The sequence below is a fragment of the Vespula pensylvanica genome, chromosome 8 (assembly GCF_014466175.1).
Source record: "Vespula pensylvanica isolate Volc-1 chromosome 8, ASM1446617v1, whole genome shotgun sequence".
NCBI lineage: Eukaryota > Metazoa > Arthropoda > Insecta > Hymenoptera > Vespidae > Vespula > Vespula pensylvanica.
This window is the reverse complement of record NC_057692.1, coordinates 5,628,934-5,651,186: the sequence shown is the minus strand read 5'-3', so window position 1 is coordinate 5,651,186 and position 22,253 is coordinate 5,628,934. Positions and strand designations below refer to the sequence as shown.

Below are 22,253 nucleotides of genomic sequence, written 5' to 3'. Positions count from 1 at the left end.
GCCATTTTAACATTCATTTATTTTTCCGTTCGATCAAACGAAATCATAAAAAAAGTATTTTTTAATCATCGAATACTCTTCCCTTTTCAATCTTATTAAAGTGATATCATTCATTCGAATAAATAAGATCATTGATATTGTCTTATCAGAAAAAGTTTTAGATTCTAATTATCGAGTACACTATCTCGAAACTTTGCCAACGTATATATATCTTAATATCAGAGTATTGTTATAGTTATTAAACGATTTTATTCAATATGAAATGCTTTAGCGTCGAATACGTAGAATGAATTTGTATAAAATTGAAAGTAATTTTAAATGAATTATTGTAATAACTTTACCCATTGTCAAGTCGTTTTTTTTTTTTTTTTTTTTCTTTTAGAAACTTTAACTATAGATAAGAGTATGCTTCCGAATTGCTCGACGAAATTTTCTTTTGTTTTCCGAAATTTTCGAGTAAAATCGTTGTCTCGTTCGAGAATGAATGAGAATATGAGTATGATGAGAAACGGATCATTGTTAAATAGAAATTAAAACGTCGTTGGTGTCCATTGTGCGAAAATAAGATTCGAAGAAGTATATTTGAGAGAAGTCTTAAATTAAAATGAAATTTCTTACACGCTACGCTGGCGATGGCCTTAATTTCGGGTTCCAGAGGCCTTATGGTAGATTCGCTCGAAGATGACGGAACCTTTACTGCTCTGGCTAATGCCATACAAGCTGACCAAAGGAGTTGAGCGTTCGAAGCTCCTTTTTCCTCCTCGATGCGTGCTATAACAACAGAAAATAAACAGTTTTATTTTAATTAATACAATAGAAAAAAAAAAAGAAAATGATTTCGATACGACTTCATTTATCTATTTCACACGAATTACATTAATTTTTGATTTTCTATCTAACGTCTCATACAAATAAAATATCGATTATGAGAAGATGAAGAATATTATATTAGTTATTGTTTTCGTTAAAATGTATTCGCTTAAAGAGAGAATATACTTATTTATGTATATATTTATTTACGAACGAATACGAGCAAGCTTTTCACAAAAATTGATTCTTATATAAAAGTTATCTTTATAACGACGTAAGAAGAGTTGCAGAAAAAGATAGGAGTATTATTGTCGAAGATTCAGCAATAAATTCGTTTGACGTAACGATAAAGAGAGTCCGCGAAAATGGAAATAAATAACATCCAGTCGACCGGTAGGACAAACTTTGGGAAGTTTGTCCTGGCGATTTATTGATACTCGAATAATGTACCATGTTGAAGCTGCTTTGCGTGAAGAGTAGGGAGAATGGTTATTACATAAAAGTGGATCGAAACTATGTCGATTTACCAAAATTTCCTCATTACAAGAGAAGAGATAAATACGTGCGAACTCTCTCTCTCTTTCTCTCTCTCTTTCTCTTTTACTCTCATTCTTTCTCTCTTTCTCTGTGTGTACGTGTGTTTTGACGATAAATACAAACAATTTTCAAACCGTTCCTTTATTTTATTCGACGATACTTAACGAGCTGTCGCTTTTGATTCGAATGGCAGCAATAACCATCGAACGAATCGAATCGAATTAAATTCCTTTTGCGAAACGAGCAACTATCATTCTACCTATTTTATATTTGTGTTGATATATATTTACACACACACACACACATATATATATATGTATGTAAATATGTAGGAACACGTACATAAATATCATAAATCATGAGGACGACTCGTCGACGCATGACGTACGGAATAATCAAAAAGTTGGGAAAAAATCTGCCAAGCGTCGGGAATACGATCAAGCATTTATTACGTGTAATTACGGATCGTTGGGTCACGTGCGTATAATTAAAGCCGATAATTAAATAAGGATTATATATTTGAATCAATGAGGTAGTGCGAGAACGAAGGTTCACGTGTTTACGAGAGATAAATAATCGCATGTTCTTGTTTTGGAGATACCATTTGATAATACTAATTATACATCGACTATTGTATTAAATTTTTTGTATAAAGTAAGCAAAAGAAACAATCGAACACACGTGCATGTATTAAACAAAATACAAAAAGAAACAAAAACAAAAGAGAGAGAAAAAAGAAAAAGAGAGAGAGAGAAAAGTGATGAGAAATACGTGGAATCACGAACGATGGATTTAAAAGGGGTCAATGGGATGCAAAGTTTGGCGAAAAGCTTGGATCGTTTCGAGAGATAAAGCTCGTTGTATGCCGGACTAACACGTATACGCAAGTACGCAAGTACGCACCAAAATAAGGTTTGGTGAGGGTTAAAATCAGTGAGAGATTACACCGGCAAGCCGCGATATATGTTGGTATACGCGTAACGTTTTACGCTCGAAAAGCTTCCTGAATTTGTGATGTCGATGCTAGAGAGAGAAAAAGAGAAAAGGAAGGGAGGGGACAGAGAGATAGTGGAAGAGAGAGAGAGAGAGAGTGAGAGAGACAGAAAAACATGAAAACAGAGCAAGAGAGAAACAGACAGAGAAACATGAAAACAAAGAAAGAGAAAAAGAGACAGAAAAACATGAAAACAGAGAAAGAGAGAAATGATGTCCCTCGAGTTTTCTCGCTCTGTCGCGTTACATTCTCATTCTCTTTATCTCTCTCTCTCTCTCTCTCTCTCTCTCTCTCTCTCTCTCTCTCTCTCTCTCTCTGTCTCTCTCTCTTCCTCTTTCTCTGTCATAGAAACGCACGATCGTACTCTTTCGTCCTTGGAACGGAACGTGGCTGCATGGCCAGTTTTCGAAACATTTCGCGATCGACAAGCGTAACGATGCGGTCGACGCTTGACAAAAGGACCCATTGCACGCACCCGAAACGCAAATCGATTTTCCCCTTCGACACACAATCTATTTGTTCTCTTTTTCCACCCACTCTCTACCTCTTTCTCTCTCTGTCTGTGTGTTCGTCTGTCTACTTCTGTCTCTCAGCCACTATAGTGGTAGCAACGAAAAAACACTTAAACGCTCGCGAGATAAACGATTTCCGTTAGCTTTGGAAAGAATTCCAACGAAATCCGTCTCAATCGGAATTTGAAATTTTACGATAAATATTTTGGCAAAAGAAATAACCAAACTTTGTTGACTCTTCCATTTTTCTTCTCTTCGTTTTTTATTTCTTTATTTTTTCTTTAGATTAGAAATTAAATCGTATGGGTTTATTTATTAATATTTATCGATTGGGAACAAGTTCGTACGATTGAGAATATCTGGAAGATCGATTTTTAGGGATAGAAGGGAAAAAGTGTCGAGGACAAAGACTAAGAGGTGAGTGGAAAAAGTTTCGAAATAGGATGTTAAGTGGTGAAGTGACATGACGTCCGATAAGTATCCCTTTTCGTTCCTACTTGTTAACGTGTATCCAGTTTCAACATACACATATACAAATACATAGGTGTTGAAACAAAAAATAAAAAAAAATACGAGGATATTCGTATCGTCGCTTAAGTAAAGTATTATTTTTTGAAAAAGCGTGGAGAGAAATTTCATCTGGAATTTTCAGCGCATCGATACCTATATTACTTTTTTTTTTCTCTCTTTTTTTTTTTAGATACTTGTTTACTTATAATAACAAATGTGTACTTATATTACATACGTAAAGCTATCAATCTCTTTCCTGAGTATTCTCTAACTTTATATGTATATGTATATTCTTCCCTCTCAATTTTATCGTGACATTGTGTACCAAAGAAAAAAGTAGAAGCAGTCATGTTTGTTTGACATATTGGACGAAAGATGGAAACGAAGAAACGGACATTATCGTGTAAACGGATATCCTACTAAAAGCTTCCGTCCGTTTCACCCTCCTTTCTCAAGACGACGAAATCCCATCTCCATCGACGGTTCTAAAGAAAAGTAAGAGAGAAAAAAAAAAGAAAAAAGACGAGTTTTTAAAGGGACGACGTATCAAATCTAAGAACACACCATTTTATGTTACATTTTTCCTAAATAGATCTCAACGCGTTGTGAAACAATCTGAGAAGTCTTATGCGTTAATATGTAGAGATTATTACATACTGTGATATTTATTAATATCATTTGCATATACACACACACATATATATATATATATATTCATAAATAAATAGGACATGTATAATATCACATATCTATGTTCATTACAAATTTACTGTTCGATTGAAATCATGTGATATAAACCGTAAATAGAAGAAATAAAAAAAGAAGAAAAAGGATTTTTCCGTTCGATTTAAAGGTCTAATCTCACGAGAACGATCTCGACGAAAAATCGAATGAACGAACGACAAGAATAAAGAAACAAAAAACACAGCCACTCTCCATTTGCCGAGATAGAACAAAAGCTCATGCGAATTATCACAGAGAAAGAGAGAGAGAGAGAGAGAAAGAGAGAGAGAAGGAAGAAGAGTTAGCAATCGTTAAAAAGAGGAGAACGACAATTCCTTCGATATGGGCCAATCAATCGGGGCGCGTAGGCATCGGCAGGATAGTGTTTGATTTTCCCTCGTTTTCAAGCGGACCGGCCATTATCCTCGTCGTGGCGATTTATCCAAACGACCGTAAAAATTCCGACGGTGACGAGTGCTACGTGCTATCCACGATGGATAAAAAGTCTGCACGGTACGGGTTGATCGGTCTGCGTCATTCCGTGCGAAAGAACGTCGAGAAATTTGATAAAAAAGTAGAAAAGCGTGATTTCAACACGATGATCTCGATTTTTGCATATATATATATATTTTTTTTTTGCATTTATCGTTATCCATTTTTATCGTACTAAAAGAAAGAAAAATGAATAGACAGATTGATATTAAACGAAACAGTACGTAATTACTTTATCGAATAATCAAGTTCTTTAAACAAAGAATAAAAATATGAAAAATAAAGATGAATAAAAAAATGTAACATAAAATGTAAACGATAGAACGTAAAATATAAAAAAAGTATAACGTAAACGAGAGAAAGAGAGAGAGAGAGGAGAGAGAGAGAGAGGAGAGAGAGAGAGAGAGAGAGAAAATGTAATATAGAAATTTTATATGCTTAAATCATTTATATTTATCAAACTAATACCTGATTAAATCGATTGAACAATGAATTTAACGAAAGCGGATATCAGCGAGAGATTAAATCTGTTTTAAAAAATTTGAATAAAAATTTTATCGAGCTATACGCATGTATTTATTATACACGCATAGATAGCCCGGATATATATGCAGTTTATCTACAAAACAGCATACCTAACATGAACCGCTGATCTATGTATGTATGTATGTATGTATGTATGTATGTACCTATCATATATGACATTACCCATTTCAGCAAAATCTCGGCACAATGGGCGTATGTACCGGTTAACGTCGAATAAAAATACGCTCGCACTTTCGTATCTCTAAAATTCACGCGGATCAAAATCTCCCGCTTCACTGTGCTTTTTTGACCGGAGATAAAAACCGAGGTGATATTTGCGCGTCGAGCACCAGCGACGATATTCGCTGAGCTGCGATCAAATAAAATCATTGATCTGCGATCAAATGGAATCATTCGTATAAATTTGTTTTCAATTTAACGTTATATAATTTATAGGTACGCACCCACCGGCGCGCACACACGCAAACACACACCGATAAAATAGAATGGTTGTTTATTTGTTTGTTTCCTGTCAACTTTTAAGCCCTATGATCGATCTGGACTAAATTTAAGCTTAATTGATTAATTGAAAAGATTTATAGAAATTAATAAACCTATTTTAATCGAGTATTGTTAATATATCGATTTGATGAATAAATTGAAATGCTAATTATTTTCCTTTGATGTATCATAAGAAAATATTTCTTATTAATATGCTGTTTATTCAAACAGTTCAAAATTTACTAGCAAAATTAAATTGATCTTGCAGTTGCGTCATTCGAAATTGCCTTACATTACTATATCGTTTAACGGAGATGAATGTTAAACCAAAAATATATCAAGCGATATATGATAAATTGGACATTTTGCAATAATATATCCACGTATTTAGTATAACAGTACAAATTGTAGTATATCAATTCGTAAATCATGGGTATAACTATAAATTAATTACAATATGCTATTATTTAATTTTCTCATTTCCATGAATTCCATGAAATTCGATTAAAATATAAATGGATAAATGGATAGATAAATAGATAGAAGAAAATAGAAAAGATTATGTAGATTTTACGAAAAGATCGTTGGAGAGGAAATGAAGGGAAGTAATACGATCGAAAAAGGAAATGTAATCGGATAAAGAGTATCTCGAAAAATCGAACAGTCACGTTCTTTTTGTACGTTTAGTCTACACTCACCTATCGCAATAAAGGATACGTTTCTTCTCTTTCTCTCTTTCTCTCTCTCTCTCTCTCTCTCTCTCTAGTTATCTCTCTCATTCTCTTTCTTTTTCTTTTTTATTCTTTTTCTTTCCGAAGGGGTATCGTACCTCACGAAACTTCGATGGACCAACTTAACTTTTCACCCGTGACCTTCGATGGAACGATCGGTATCTCTTGAGAAGTAGATAAAAAAAAAAAAAATCACCCAGAGAATTTCCAGCATCGAAAGAAAAAAATTAAATGAGTTTCCTTCCGCAGATAAACCGAGTTCGTGTCCGTTCTCGAATAGTGAATTCTCCAAAGTGTTTTTCATGGACTGTCGTATATCGACATTGAAAATAAAAATAATGAGACAAGAATATGGGAGAAAGAAGAAACAAAGAAAAATAGCAAATAGACAGAAAAAGAAATGTTTCCCTTCTTATTTAAAAGAATCAGACTTAAAGAAATCGTATTATCATTATTACAATCGATTATTAAAGAAACCGTGTTATTACCATTGCAATTAATTATGATAATAATGTATGTAATATAGGATAATTATTAGATACATATATCGATAAATAAAAGAATAAGTTTATTGGATACTTGGAAAATTTCTAAAGATGGATAAAACGATTGCTAAACGCAAGTTTTGCTGATCGGTAAGTTATGAACTAGTCTGACGAATGAAGTACCGTTACTACTTATCGAGAATGATCGACACGACATCGACACTCGAAACTATAACGAGTGCCGTCGATGGGTATCGATAATTGATGTATACTGTTACGAAGCCTACTCGAAAATGCCAATGACATCGGCACATATTGCGGCGACCTTTGGCACAGAAACGTGACTCATTAAAAATTTGTGAAATCATAAATCATAAAGAGACAGCTCGAAAGCAAGTGACACCGTCGATGCTAAAGAATAAAAAGAGTATACTCGGAATTTCTATCAATTTCTCATCGTAATTCTTTGTGTACAGGTGTATATTTCTCTTTCCTTCTCTCTCTCTCTCTCTTTCTCTCTCTCTCTTCGTGTCTTTTTCTCTCTTTCGCGATACTTATGGACGTCGGTGATATTTACAAGTCGATCTACAATCCAAGAATACCGCGTGCTCTTTTTTTTCTCTTTTTCTCGCGGTATCGGCTGCGCATAAATCTTGTTAAGAGTTTTGAAGTATCTACAAGGGAGAGAGTTTTAAAACTAAAAAAAATGACGACTCAATGAACTCGATGAAAAAGCGAGAAAAAGAGAAAAAGAGATAGAGAGAGAAAGAGAGAATGAAAGAAAGAAAGAAAGAAAGAAAGAAAGAAAGAAAGAGACGTAGACGAAACTATGTAAATGTAATTTGAGGGAAAAATAAATAATGATTCTCGAAATCTATAAATCGAAGTACTCTTAATTAACTCCCTCGATTTTTTCGCTTTAAGTCTTTTCAAAACGTCGAAAAAATACGAATGAGAAGAAAAAGAGAGAGAGAGAGAGAGAGAGAGAGAAATGTTGCAAATGACAAATAGACAAGGCAGAATTTCATATCCACGAGAGAGGACTTGTCAACGTGATCTTACGTATTACTTGGATATGTAATAAACTTTGCCACAAGTTTCGAGAGAATTATCCGAACATTCGAAAACTTTCAACCAAGAATCGAAGGCGGAACGATCAAATCCGTGCGACAATATCGCGCTCTTTCACTAACACACCAACCAAGTGAGTTGCTTATTCGGTTGCCTCCTTAGCAAACTGCTTTCTAATTCGCTAAGTTTTCGAGAAGCATTGAAAATGATGCGATAGTCTCCACTTGTCCCAAGACAAGTTATCTCCAAGTCATTCATATTGTTACATATTGTTAGCGTATATTTTTGATAGGTTATGGATAAAAGATCAGATAAAAATTACAGTGAATAAAAGATTTATAATTTAGAGTTTAATAATAGAGTTAAATAATTAAAGGGAATGAAACGTTTTGAAAACAGTGATTCGTTCGACAAAAACTACAATTTCTCATGATTCCGTTATTTATCCAATCAGTTATCCACCACCAACTGGTTGTTCTCTTTACTCGATTATTTCTCGCTTGGTTTTCTCGAGTTTTCCACTAGACTGCCGCTTTCATTGTCATCGTTGACCCGTAATTCCAGAAGCCTGTCACTGACACAAGAGAAAGAGAGAGAGAGAGAGGACAGCAGCTTTGTTCGATAACATATTTCGTTGATCACAATTGCTAAACCAAAGTATATCCTACTTTCTTACTGTCACCATCGGTATTGTTATCGTTGGATATAAAAAGAAAAATAGAAAGAAAAGAAAACTATCAATTTGATTTTTGGCACTTCTCAGCTACTTTCTTAACGTTGCGAAAGCAAGAGAATTATTCCACCATATTTTCATGTTTCCATCTCAACAGTGCTTTAGAGAAACAAATAATTCAAGTTATAATTGACGACGCGCGCTGCATATATTAGCTTCTCGTCGTCGGGCTTGTAAAATCGTGATTCGACGATTTGTGCTGCTTTATCACCCCTTCCTCTCTTTTTCACTCTCTCCCTCTCTTCCTCTTTATGTATATCTATATATCTATCTATTTCGTTCTATTCGTGTTCCTCCGCGTCCGCCTTTGTCCCTTTATCTGGCTCAAACTATCGAGGGAACTATAAATTTGGAGCTTGCTATTTGGTAAGACCACCCCTGGGTGCCACTATTACGTATATCGTCTCTTTGCGAATATATTGCTTACGTTTTTATCATTACGTCCAGAGAACCCCAACAAACTCATTTACGAGTTACATGATATGGTGTGTGTGTATGTGTGTATGTGCATATGCGTTTATGTCTCTGAGTATATACACCTCGTTAATAGTAGATTTAAATAACTCCAAGTTACGTCATTAACTTCGCTACCTTCTATTTTTCTTTCTCGTGAATGTTAATCCATTCACGATTTCATATCTCTCATTGAAGGTCGTTATTCGTCAAAATACCAACGGAAATGATGAATCAAAGATCATTAAAATCTGTGATGATTTCGGAATAATTCGCATCGATGGTCACGTCACGTTCTATTGATGAACGACGAAGTAGTAGCTAACAGGCATTAATCAAACGATTTCAAATATTTCCAATAGGTATTGAAAAGTCGATCGAAATATTTTGATGAATATACTATATACATATTATAAATTATCGAAAATTATTATTCGAAATAATTTCGTAGAAATTTTAGAATACGTTCGTTATGCAATTGACTTTTATTGAAAATACGCGAAATTTTTCTATTTTCTCGACATGATAAAGCTCATAATTTATTGTAAATTCTAATCTTAAGTAATGCTAACAAATATGACAAAATATATGATCGATGTAACGTTACGAATTTGTGAGAAAAAAAAAAATTTGTCGGAAATAAAAGAATTTTTGATTTTACGATTTAACTTCGTGTAAAATTTCTGTTGGTATAAGATAATTCTCTCAATTTTATTTATCCAAATATTTCGCTCTCCTCTCTCTCTCTCTCTCTCTCTCTCTTTCTCTTTCTATCTTATACTGTAGTATCTTTCGCAAGAAGAATAAGAAGAAAACTTCTTTTTATCTCGGTCCATTCTCTTTTCGTTATCAACATCGTTTTCCTCCACCTATTCTCTTAAATGTACGTTTACCTTTCTTCTCTTCTACCATCTATACTGTTTTCCCAAGAGAGTCAGAGTACTTTACTAACTTCTAGCCACGACCTCGTTTGCGCAAACACCTTTCTCAATCGTTAAATGAAGTGAGATCACTTTAAAATGAAACAAAAAACTATAGCTATGAACTTAGATATTATTATATCTTGAGTATGTAATATGTTTCTTTCTCCGATAACTAGCCATTCCTTTCTTCCTTATTTTCTCTTTCATTCTTTGTTTTTGGTTCTTTTTGTTATATACGCGATCTTTTCTCAGAAAGAAAGATAATGACAATATGAATGTGTAGAAAGGAGGATTAAAAAACTTTCGTATCGATGAGAAAAAAAGAAAAAGAGAGAAAGATGAAGAAGGTTAAATCTAGGCAAGATAAATACGATACATGAATCTCTATTTTTTTTATCTCTTTCTCTCTCTTGATTTATACAGCCAAAAAGAGAGGGAGAGAGAGAGAGAGAGAGAGAGAGAGAGAGAAAGAGAGAGAGAGAGACGAAAACCGAGATAAAAAATCTTGAACGTAGCATTCACAATCGCGAATCTCATTTTGAACAAACTGTGTATGTATATAAAACGAAGTTTTCTAAAACGTATGATGCAGGCCGAGCAGATAATTACACCAAAGAGTAATTCCCATGACGAGCTGTTTTTTTTTCGCTCAGAAGGGAAAAAGGATAAAAAGATTGGTAATGGTGAAATGGTAATGGTGCTCAGTTTATAGAAAAAAAAAAAGCGGAAAAGAAAAAAAAAGGAAAAAATAAAATGATGATTAACTAGCTCGTAAATCTTCGTCTACATTTATCTCGCCGTTTAACCACCCACTAAGGTATTTCAACATTTCCTTCCGCTATCATAACCACAGACGGAAGTGATAGTAGTAGTAGAGTAAAAGAAGAAGAAGGAGGAGGAGGAAGAGGAAGAGGTAGCTGCGAAAGTTAAGTTTATGATGGAGAACGATCGAGCGTAATCGCGATTAAATCGAGCGTATGTTTCTACGAATAATAACTACGGTATTAAATAATTGTTTTCTTCGTTACTTCTTCGTTAATTCGTTATTCGAATATAAAATAAAATAGAAACAGATGAAACATAAGAAAAACGAAAGATCCATATCAAGGAAAGGAAAGCAAATTCAAAAAGAAAAAAAGAATCTCGAAAATAAGAAACATTTATCGTTCACCGCAAAAGTATAATATCTACGATCCATGAGCTTTAATCTTCTCTGACGACAGGTCGGAAGCGATAAAGCGATTGCCGGCAAAATTGTCGGAGCTGTTATTGAACCCGACTTAAGTTAATCCGTATTACTTAAGCTTCGATCGAACAATCACGAGTTAATAAAACTAGCAAGACAAACGAGGAACCGGAAAGATGCTAAGAAAGAAGCTGAGAAATCAGAGCAAGAGAGAAAGAGGAAAGGGGGAGGGAAGAAGGGTTGAAAAAGAGAGAAAGAGAATGCGGTCGAGTTACTCTATCTCTGTCTTTCTGTCCTTCTGTTTCTCTTTTTTTTTTTTTTTTCTCTTGACGCCCAGTGTCACGCGTTACAATACTTAAGGAGCCTTTTTGTCGTTGTAATTAAGCGCCACGATAGGATATAATGGAAAGACGCGACAAAGGGAAAAGTATCACGTCGTCCTTGTTTCCCAAACTAGTACGTAGATTTTACTCGTTGCATACGGACAAAAGGATATCCCGTTTCGGACATTTACTTACCACCAAGGATAGTGGATTAGAGAGAAGCTTTCGAGCTTCGTCGGATGACGACGTGCGAGCGAGCTTTCGCCGAGTTTTATCGGACAACCGTTCCCAATTCGATCTTCCTTTTCATCCCTTTTTTCTATCTGTTTCTCTCATTCACATAGATATTTCATTTTTTTCTTCCCTTTTTTATTCTTTGGTCTTTCCCATCGAACATTCTTTTACTATGGATTAACAGGGGATTAATCGAATTTTATAAGAACGATTAAACGATGAAACCAAGTGAAATTTTGTAGGAGTATATTATAAAAATAAAAGCATGTAAATAAAAGTTCACTTTGACGATCAATACACACTATCATCTCCTCTCTCTTTCCACCCTCTCTCTCTCTCCCTCTCTCTCTCTCTCTCTCTCTCTCTCTCTCTCTCTCTCTCTCTCTCTCTCTCTCTCTCTCTCTCTCTCTCTCTTCAAAGCTATCCATTTACGAAATTATCGTCGACAAAGTGCACTCTCGTATTCGGTACACGTTACGTAATTTCGTAGACGAATCGTATGTCTACGTGACCAATTTTGATATTCGATGACGTCACTACTACACAGACATCAAGAGAATAATATCGAAATATGTACGTGAAAATATTGTTTGGCGTGTAACGGAATGATAGGAACATGATATAAATGGATCGATGATAACGATCAAAAGCAATGTTACGATAGTTACGATATTATTGGTATCATGTCGAAAATGGGTTCTTCCTTTTATTCTTTTCTTCTTTTATAAGGTTAATCAACCATTGGAAGATGTCGTCAATGAATAACAATAACAGGTATCGAGTAAATAAGAAAAGAGGATTATCCAATTGGAAAGGAAATATATCATAAAAGTTGTTACCTTTGAGGGCAGCTTCCAAACCACGTAACCTCCCGACGATGGGAGCTTGCTGAGCCTTGTACTTCATCGATTCTTCTTCCGACTGTTCGCTGAGAGCACGTTCCATTGCTCTGGTCATTTCCTTCTCTTTAACAGAAAGAGCCTCTTTCAAATGATCCGCATGGATCTGTGATTGTAACTTTAGCTGTCGTCTTAGCTCCTCGTCGAATTTTTGTTGTTCCTCCAATAGCTAAAAAAGAACAGATGTTGTTGATCGTGGGCTGTTAAGATCAGACACATCCTTTTCTTTTTTTTTTTTTTTTTTTTTTTTTTTTCAAATGAAATTTTAGGACTAACTCGAGCGATAGAATTGATATAATGTAACAAGTATCGATATATTTAAGTTTGAATTTCAATGATAAACATGGAACCAGATATTGCTTTTAAGGATTCCTTTCGTGAGACACGGAAAGGGCAAAAAAGACGACCTACCAAAGGAGACTCTTCAAATACACGCACACAGACATACATACATACGTAAAGAAGGAAAGTATGCCAGTCAAGTGTCGAAGCATTAGCGTAATGAGACTTTGATTAATTACCCGCACTTAAGGTTTAGCTCAAGTCGTCCTGATTGGGAAGTGACCCAAGTCTCGAAGGTCTGATCTGTCTGCCCACTCTCTCTCTCTCTTACTCTCTCCCTTATTCTCTCATATACATACACACACACACACACACGCTACTGCCTATTTTCACGATCTCCAACTCTCTTGAGTTCTCTCTCAGGGCATGTCGTCTTCTGCCTGACGTATTTTGTATGCTCAACGCCTACGGATCCTTGTTTCTGAATCCAGGACTAGCGTGCGAGAGCCACTGGCACTTCGCCTCTATGTGAAGAGACGCTGTGTCAATAATTAACGCACCACTGATCCGACAACCCGTTGTGTGTAGCCAAGTGAACGATGCTCCAAGGGAGACAGAGATAGATAGATAGATAGATAGAGAGATAGAGAGAGAGAAAGAGATAAAGAGAAAATTCGCGGCAATCCATCGAATGATTCAAACGAAAGAGAACAAAGTTCGGCTCTGTCTCTCTTATCGAACATCTACTATATACTATACCAACGTTACGTTTCATTCTAAATCCCTGTGGACAAGCGAACACGAAAGCGCGTGCCAAGTCTCCCTTTGAAATTTTAACGCGATAATTTATAACCCTTATATACTCTAACGGCTACAGGAACCTGCAACCTTAAATATTTCCCTACATGTGCGATTCTTGGATTCTTTCAATATTTAAGATCGCTGACCTTCGCCTATTCCGTAGTCTCTCTCTCTCTCTCTCTCTTTCTTTTTTTCTCTTTTACTAAAGAGTAAGATAGAAAGAGAAGAAAAAGAGAAAGAGAAAAAGAAAGAGAGAGAGAGAGAGAGAGAGAGAGAGAGAGAGAGAGAGAGAGAGAGAGAGAGAGAGAGAGAGTAATATATAAGGAATTATTGATACGATTCATTTTAGGTAAAATCGAGGGCAAAAATAGGATATGTTAATATATATGTATATATACACTATATTTGAAATTCTATGAATATCATAGAAGAATCATTATCGAAGGTTGAATAGGTCAGAAGATTAAAGTTATTAATTATTTCGTTCCTTTCGTAATTATTCATATATCTTGGTATTCAATAAATTAGAAACTAACGATATAAAAAGTTGGATATTTTATTATATAGTATGGGTATTTTTCGACAAAAGAATTTGTTAAAAATGTCGTAGAAAAAGATTAAAAATCTATCACAGAATAATTGTCTCTCGTTTTATAGCAACATAATAATAAATAATAAATAACTATATACGATACGTTCGAAAGCTCGTAAATCGTTAGACGGAACATACGTAACCGTGAAAATATCATTTGACGAATATATTATTTCTGTTTTCGATCAATCGTTAAAGTGATTCACCTTGCGGTCGGACGATTTATGTTTCCTTTTCTTTTAGCGATTTCGTTCCTAGAGAATAGAACTATTTCGGGATGTTTCATCAACCGTATCGGTTCTGTGGATATTGGATTTCGCGAGAACGAAGTTCCAGCGCGTACTCGAATATCGTAATTTTTCAAGATGTCGATCGTTAAACGATCGATTTTCCACAAAATGGTCTGCCATTCGAGCGAATACCATTCGATATCGGAAAATAGTATTATCGAACCATGTCAATGACGATATACTTTGATATCACCCTTGATATCATCCATTATACTTCTTGCATGTCCTCAAAAACCGAATAACTTTTCTAAACGTTTTCGAAGATACATAGGAAAGCATACGATAAGATACAAAAAAGTTTCTCGATTTTTCCTTCGAACCTTTCTTCGTCCTATATCGATTTGATTGGTAAAGTTTAATAAGACGATCGAAAGTTGAAACTCATCATTTAGATACATATATGTATATACCATGATATACCACGAATATCAGGCATTGTAGAATAGTATCGACGAAATCGTTTTTCGTTCGCTCGAAAAATTTCGTTTCTGTTTCGCTTGGGGACAAAGTTCGAAACGATTTCTTGCTGCGAGACAAATCTACGTTGCTCTTTCCCGTATCGAATAACTATTGTTTACGTCGAACCTCGAAACCAAAGCTATCAAACGCAAAAATTGTTCGAAAGTGCAAAAAAAAAAAAAAGAACAAAAAAGTAGAAATGCAACTCAGTATTATTCAATCTTTCAATCGGAAAAGTTCTTCTGGTATTAATTCTATATGAGAAAGAGATTAATTAATAATAATTTTTGAATAAAAATAAACAATATTTCATAACTCGTCGATAATTATGCTCGTGATAGAGTAAGAAACTTTATACCCCTTACGATAGACAATCCGTTCATATAAGCGTGTAACAAAGAATCCTTGTTTATCTGCGTACAGGGGCTTAGAAAAATTCTTTTCTTATAGTCAATATTCGTGATCATAATTATCGATGAAGTATAAGCCTTGTCTATTTTTATACAAGATAGTCAACATTCGCATAATAATAATCCAACAATTTCACGTTAATCGTTGATGTTATTTTAAAATAATATAATAAAAAATAATATAAAAAGTTTGATTTTGTTGTAGATAAAAGTTACTTCAAAGATTAAAATGAAATTTGCTATAATTTTTTTTTTCTTCCTCCAATATTTTAAGTATAACCATCACGTATCCAACGATAAAAAAGAATACTATTTCTCCAAATGATCGAGTAAACAAATGCACGTAAAAACGATTCGTCGTTTATAGAGTCGATCGATCGAAATATTTCTTATATCTTGAAAGAAAGCTAAACGTGTAACCATCGAACGAGATCAAGCTCGCATTAAAAAGTTCGAAAGGCTCAGTCCGGATAAGAAACTTTCGAGTTTTCCGAGTCAATCCGAAGCAGCATGGAATAACGAATCTTTATTTCTTCTTTCTCTATCTTCTTTACCATTTTCTTTTCCCACTTCTCCTACTTTTTCTTTGTTTTACAGCTTTCTACCCTTTTTCTGACTCTTACATAATTTCGTCGAGCGTCTTGTGCCACGTCAGCGCATAAATTTTCGAAACATCGCCAAGGGATTTGACGTCAGACCTTTTCGCTCACAAATAAAGTACGCTGAGTCGGACATCGAATCGATTACCCGAAGGATATCGATCGATCGTTTTTTCAGCCGAAAAATATTGTCACATTTATTTATTTATCCTGTTTAACGAACCATCCAACTTTTCTTTCCGTTCGATCGAACTTTTTTCTTTTTAAAAAAAAAAAAAAAAAAGAGTGAAAGAAAAGAAAAAAAAAAGAAGGGTAAGAAATCGAGTGAAAGTATCCTTTAAACAAAACGTATACAAAGTTTTTTCTTTTTCTTTTTTTTTTTTTTCCCCTTTTAAACAGGAAGCTAAAATTACCAATTCGTAGGGTAGGAAAACTCGAAAGAAGCACACATCGTATCTTCTTTTGAAAAATTGAACGAACATTCTAAGTGAAAAATATGCGATTGTCGGGAAATCTGACGCAAGAATAATAAGCTAAAAGCATTGTTACTCTCGAATGGTTAGAAAAAAATAGATATCAGAAAGAAAAAGAGCAAAGAAAGGGAAGAAAATATCTTTGAATCGAAGACTATTCGACAGATAGTCCCTACTAGTTATAGCTAAAGACAAAAGAGAGAGAGAGAGAGAGAGAGAGAGAGAGAGAGAGAGAGAGAGAGAGAGAGAGAGAAAGAGAGAGAAATAGGAGATAGTTCGTCGATCGGACCTCGAAAAAGATTTATATCTCTTCTCACACACAAGAATGCATCACATAGTAGAGATGTAGAGTATGGAACGAATGGACGACAGTAAGTCATAGTGATTCTCTCGAAACGGATATCTCGCCTAAACTATCCGTATAGACAGTACGGATATACCACGAGTCTAGTCTAAAGAGATAATATTGCCTCCCGTTGCCGAAATATTGGCTGTGTTCCAAATGGAAATAGATAAAAAGCCCGAAGGGAATAGTAGGCTATCTCTCTCTCTCTCTCTCTCTCTCTCTCTCTCTCTCTCTCTCCCTCTCTCTCTCTCTCTCTCTCTCCCTCTCTCTCTCTCTCCTTCTCTCTCAACATTTTTTCAACTCCTCTTTACGTTTTCCGAGTCAATGGATATATATATATATATATATATATATATATATACTCGTATATACACATACTCATAGAATCGAGAGCACAGGTAATATCTGCGTAAAGCGTTAAACATTGCGAGTTTCCAATATTATTAATCTTCGACTATGATAATATCGACACCTACACAATATTAAAATAGGATGAACGCTTTCATCGTACGTTAGAGTACTTTCGATAATGTTATGATATCGATCGTACGATAATTATCATAACTTGGTTCGTTGTTATGAAATATTTGATCATGGATCGCAATGCATCGACAATCGATATTAATGTTCTTTGAAAATTTTTATTATTCTTAAGATAGATTAATATTAGTTGGAGAAAGAAAACTTACCTTTTTACTGAATTCTTCCTCGAGAAGACGTCTTTCTTTTTCAATTTCTAGACATACTAATTCATTCAGTTTCTCCTCCGTAATATCTTCCTTTGATGCTTTTAACGCAGCTTTTACTTTGGCAGTGTGTATTATCTGTAATAGAGAATACGTTGGTGCGTTTATTTTCTTCAAAATAATATATAATAGTAATAATTAGATATTTATTTCCATTCATAATCATTCATAATGATTAAATATTTACCTGTAGTCTTGCTAATTCTTTTTGAAGATAAATCACTGTATTGTACATGTGTACAACGAACAGATCAAAGGCATCCTCCTTGACGGAAAATTTCTTTTCTTGAAGATTTATACTAGGGAATAAAATGTGTAATTCCTCGTCGAATTTATCTCGAGCCGCTCTCACTTGTTTCCAATAACGTTCAGTAATGTTTCCATTTTCTAATTCATCTTCGAATTTCTGTTTGATATCGTCAAGATCATCCAACACTTTTTTGATATTTCTTCTTGCTGCAGTTTTCACATGACTCGGTGCATCAAATTTAGGCTCATCGATCAAATAATACATTTGTTTGAGCGAATCTAAGACTTTAGTAGCATGTTCCTCTGCTTCATCCAATGCTTCTTTCCTTTTTTCCGTGGCTTCTTTTAATCTACAATAGATTATATTGGTTAATAAAATAATTCTGTTATCTATAAAATCATATTTTGTGCAATTTAAAACTATACCTCTTCCAAACGCCAGCGGGTACCGATGTATCGACACTTTCTACTACTTTAATTACATCGTGATTGTAATCTTGTAATGCACATATTGCTGTCTTATAAGCAGCAATAGCTTTAGCCGCAGTTTGACCACAAAAAGTTTCCAATTCGACGAGATTTTCCGGCATCAATTCTTTTGGTATTTCTTTAGATGCTGGCTTTTCAGTAACTGTGTAATATGTAAATCGTTTAATTGATATATTAAGTTCATGTCAATTGATTGCTACAAGTTTTAATAAAGTAAATTATGAATTAAATCTAAAAAATAAACAAAACAAAAATAAATAAATAAAAGCATACCGCCTTGAATTTCTTCTTGTTTTTCTTTAGTTTCTTTGCTTACTCGAATTTCAGCAAAAGGTTCTTTAGGAGATGATTCCTTCTTGTTCATCAGTTCTACAAAAGCTGGTTTGGGAGCTACAGTATACACATGAACTTGTTAAATGTTAGTAAGTAAATTTTAAGATACATAGACCATACTAATTTTTGTACAACTATAAATGCTTTATATGATAACATAGGTAGGGATAGTGGGAAAAATTAATTTGTTAATAAGGTTCAAAGCTCACGTTTATAATCTTCAAATTTCGTGCAATCTAATGATTTTCTATTAGCCTGACCTGATTCTTTTTTTTCTGATGTACCCTTGTAGAAAATAGAAGTTATATTTGATATTCTAGAAAAAATGCATAAACGTTAATATCGTTTGAAAATTATTAAACTATATCTAAGGAAAACTTTTTCTGACTTACTTCTCCTTCAAAGCATCTAAACGTGTAAGGATTAACTCCAAATAATTGGAATCTTCCTGAAAGATGATTCGTATTGTTTTGTCTGTTCCTGGTATCCATCCTTCTAATGTCGCTCGGAATTCTGGATTAGTCTTCGCAAAAGCCAATACGCCTATGGTCCCGATAGTTAAGGCTCCTAAAGCTACCAATGTACCGGAACTTCTGCTCTTCTCGCTTCCATCAAAAACAGATGTATAAACTTTATGTTGTAACTGAATAAAAATATATATCAAATCAGAATCAAATAAAAACATATATTTCTGGCCATGCATTTTCTCATGAATCATTGATATAACATTAATATATAATCATACAAATGTAACACATATATAATGTTTTAACTTCAGCATGCATAAAATTTAAATACCTTCTCTTGGAATCAGTTGAGTACTTATGTCCAGAAAGTCTGGACGTAAGTCTAACATCCTTGCAAAACCTAAAAAAAAGCTATAACGTTATAACATGTTCTTCTATATTATATATCAGTGAAGTACATATTTTATTTGTTTTTTTTTTTTTATGCTTTATATCACACTGATATGAACTTACTTTAAAAAGTTATCACTATTATCACATTAAACTTTGTACCTACGAATGGTAATCAATTTGAAACATAACCTTACCTGTGACATGTTCTACATATTAAATGAATTAAATAATTAAGGAAATAACTTCCAGACGATAAAATGAAACGTAAGAAGAATTTGTAAGAGAATTATAGCTCGTAAACGCGAATATTAGGTAAATTTTCGTAAATAGAATCTTCGTTTCATAAATTCTAATCAAACGTATTTAAAACCTGTCATAACAGAATTTGTTCTCACCTTCCCTCCGGTTCACACTTGACACGAGCACGCGTTTCGTAGTACCTAGCAGTTAGATACAGTCTAGAGTAACCGTGTTTTTTTACCTGAAAGGTCAAGCGTATCAGTCAATGTTCCCAGAATTATGTAAGCCTTCCAATTTTAAGCCATCTTGTCACACGAGGCATGCAACCTTGATCTTATTCGTTATAATAATCACTGACAATTCGTATAAATGTCTTCGTTCACAATTTCAAAGTAATTCGTAATGAATACGCACGCTTCTGATCCTTGAAAAAGCAAACGTATTCGATAGAGATATAAAGAAAATTTAAATAACAAACCAATGACTAAAAAAAACGTTGTTTTCCAATCATTCTCTCTCTCTCTCTCTCTCTCTCTCTCTCTCTCTCATTCTCTTTCTTTACTTCTCTCTCTTTCTCTCCTTCTGTCTCTCTCTCTCTCTCTTGCTTTTAACCATAAAAAGAGAATTCTTTTCTAATTAATCTCAAATAAAGAAATCGTATGACAAGAAGACTATTTTTCTCATAGCACTATCACTTTACATACCCCATTTAGACCGTTGCACGAAAATTTGAGTCCAATTCGAAACATCTTTTTCGGGTTGGCCGGTCAGGCAGCCGAAGGAAAAGAGGGAACGACGGTACAAAACAGCTGGCCACTGAACGGAACTACGCGAAAGAAGAATGTTGCGCGTTATTAGCGCTGCAGTTCGAGGTACGCTTTACAATGATATTTCTTTCTACATCGATAATATTTTCTCTCATTACGACTATTTGTCATATGTTCTCGTTCTTACGCATAATTTCAAACACTTCTATCTTTTTCTAGATTGCCTTTGAAAATATTATTTCAGTGTACCTTTTAGGTTAGATTTCATAACGGAGCGGAACGATCACATAACGTTTTTAACAGAAGGAACAGTCCACTCGTAATTTATCTGTTTCATTTTATCTAGTATTTATTTTTTTTCTTTTCTATTTTTGAATTCCATTCGAACATCTTACTTCAATCGTAATTTTATGGAAATTTTATCTTGTAATCGTTGATAATTTATTATCTATTTTTTTATATTTCAGGGATCGTGCCACGTGCAACTGTAGGAAATGCTGGTGCTCTTCTATTCAAAGAACATCCGAAACTTTTTACAAATATTACTCAAAATAGATGCTCCTCTCTTTTATCTACGCAGACATGGTTTGATAGAAATAGAGTAAAAGAAAAAACATCGATTGGGTACGTGATAATCGCCTTTTAAATTCAAATTCAAATTTTAAATTCAATATATAACGCGAGATATTTTGAAAGGATTGCGTTTTAAAATTATAATTGTTACAGTACTGTAATGCCACATGGAAATATTTTATCCTCTATGCAAGATACATTAACCATTCCAAAAAGAACTTTGACAAAGTTTTCTTTGAAGAAAGGAAAGAGAAAAACTGTCAAAACAGTTATCAAAAGATTTTATAGGCTAAATTGGTAAAATTATTAAGGCTTAAGTCATTTAAAAAATATATATCTTTAAGATATAATATTAATGTCATGTATAAAATGAATATGATAAAATTTTAAGTGATGTTACATTTACTGATATTTATTTTCATAGGGGTATATGGATACGAAGATATGTTGCGCATGACAAACATATGTGGAGAAAAACAGAAGGTAGAAAGAACAGGTTACGTCAGCATATTTTCACTAATGGTACGCAGTCTTGGTTACTCGATACAATGGTAACCAAATATTGGAGAAGACCGCGATTCTACATCGATGATCCTTACAATCCATATCACAAAAGAGAAGAATTCAGTATAACACGAAGAAAACCATTAGATTAAATTATTTATTTTAGACTTACTTGATATTACATTACTCGAATTCTGATTTATCTTATCGTATATAAAATATTATAAAGTATGTTACAGAGAAAAAGAAATAATATCGAAAGCAAATCATTAAGATATTTTCATATTGACAAAGATTATTTTTCACAGTCACTTTGCAGAAAATAATATTACCAAAGACGCAAGGTGATTTTATTTAAGAGAGAATAAGTTTAGAAGACGCCACGAGATGGCGTTAGCAAAAAATTCCAATCTCACAACTTGTAAACTTATATTGTTCCTTACTATATACGAATCCGCCTAAATTTGATTGGTCGCTCGTACGGTTGATTGATCGTTTATAGAGTTTGATCAATTTAAGAAGAAGGCACATTCTTTCCACGTAATTTAATCTTATATCAGTAACACGTAACAGTTTAATAAAACAATATTAAAATTTA

The 22,253-nt window shown here is 33.9% G+C and overlaps 2 protein-coding genes across 4 annotated transcripts in view; one reads left to right on the top strand and one right to left on the bottom strand.

Annotated features, from left to right (window-relative positions):
- The window catches only part of LOC122631235 (MICOS complex subunit Mic60), a 26,637-nt gene extending 6,000 nt beyond the window's left edge, over positions 1 to 20,637 (bottom strand). The window contains exons 1-11 of one of the 3 annotated variants that reach the window (XM_043816659.1): positions 20,516 to 20,637; positions 19,967 to 20,052; positions 19,510 to 19,578; positions 19,104 to 19,316; positions 18,921 to 19,027; positions 18,652 to 18,768; positions 18,316 to 18,520; positions 17,828 to 18,239; positions 17,584 to 17,718; positions 12,583 to 12,811; positions 619 to 771 (exon numbers count right to left, since the gene is read on the bottom strand). In XM_043816659.1, coding sequence (XP_043672594.1) covers positions 619 to 771; positions 12,583 to 12,811; positions 17,584 to 17,718; positions 17,828 to 18,239; positions 18,316 to 18,520; positions 18,652 to 18,768; positions 18,921 to 19,027; positions 19,104 to 19,316; positions 19,510 to 19,578; positions 19,967 to 20,052; positions 20,516 to 20,560 — 1,771 coding nt within the window. In that variant the 5' untranslated portion in view covers positions 20,561 to 20,637. The remainder of the gene's footprint in view (positions 1 to 618; positions 772 to 12,582; positions 12,812 to 17,583; positions 17,719 to 17,827; positions 18,240 to 18,315; positions 18,521 to 18,651; positions 18,769 to 18,920; positions 19,028 to 19,103; positions 19,317 to 19,509; positions 19,579 to 19,966; positions 20,053 to 20,515) is intronic. The other 2 variants (XM_043816660.1, XM_043816661.1) reach the window with 2 other exon arrangements.
- Positions 20,549 to 22,253, top strand: LOC122631238 (39S ribosomal protein L35, mitochondrial). Its single transcript, XM_043816665.1, has 4 exons — positions 20,549 to 20,683; positions 21,046 to 21,202; positions 21,305 to 21,448; positions 21,576 to 22,253. The coding sequence occupies exons 1-4, from the start codon at positions 20,653 to 20,655 to the stop codon at positions 21,805 to 21,807; spliced, it is 564 nt and encodes a 187-aa protein (XP_043672600.1). The 5' UTR covers positions 20,549 to 20,652; the 3' UTR covers positions 21,808 to 22,253.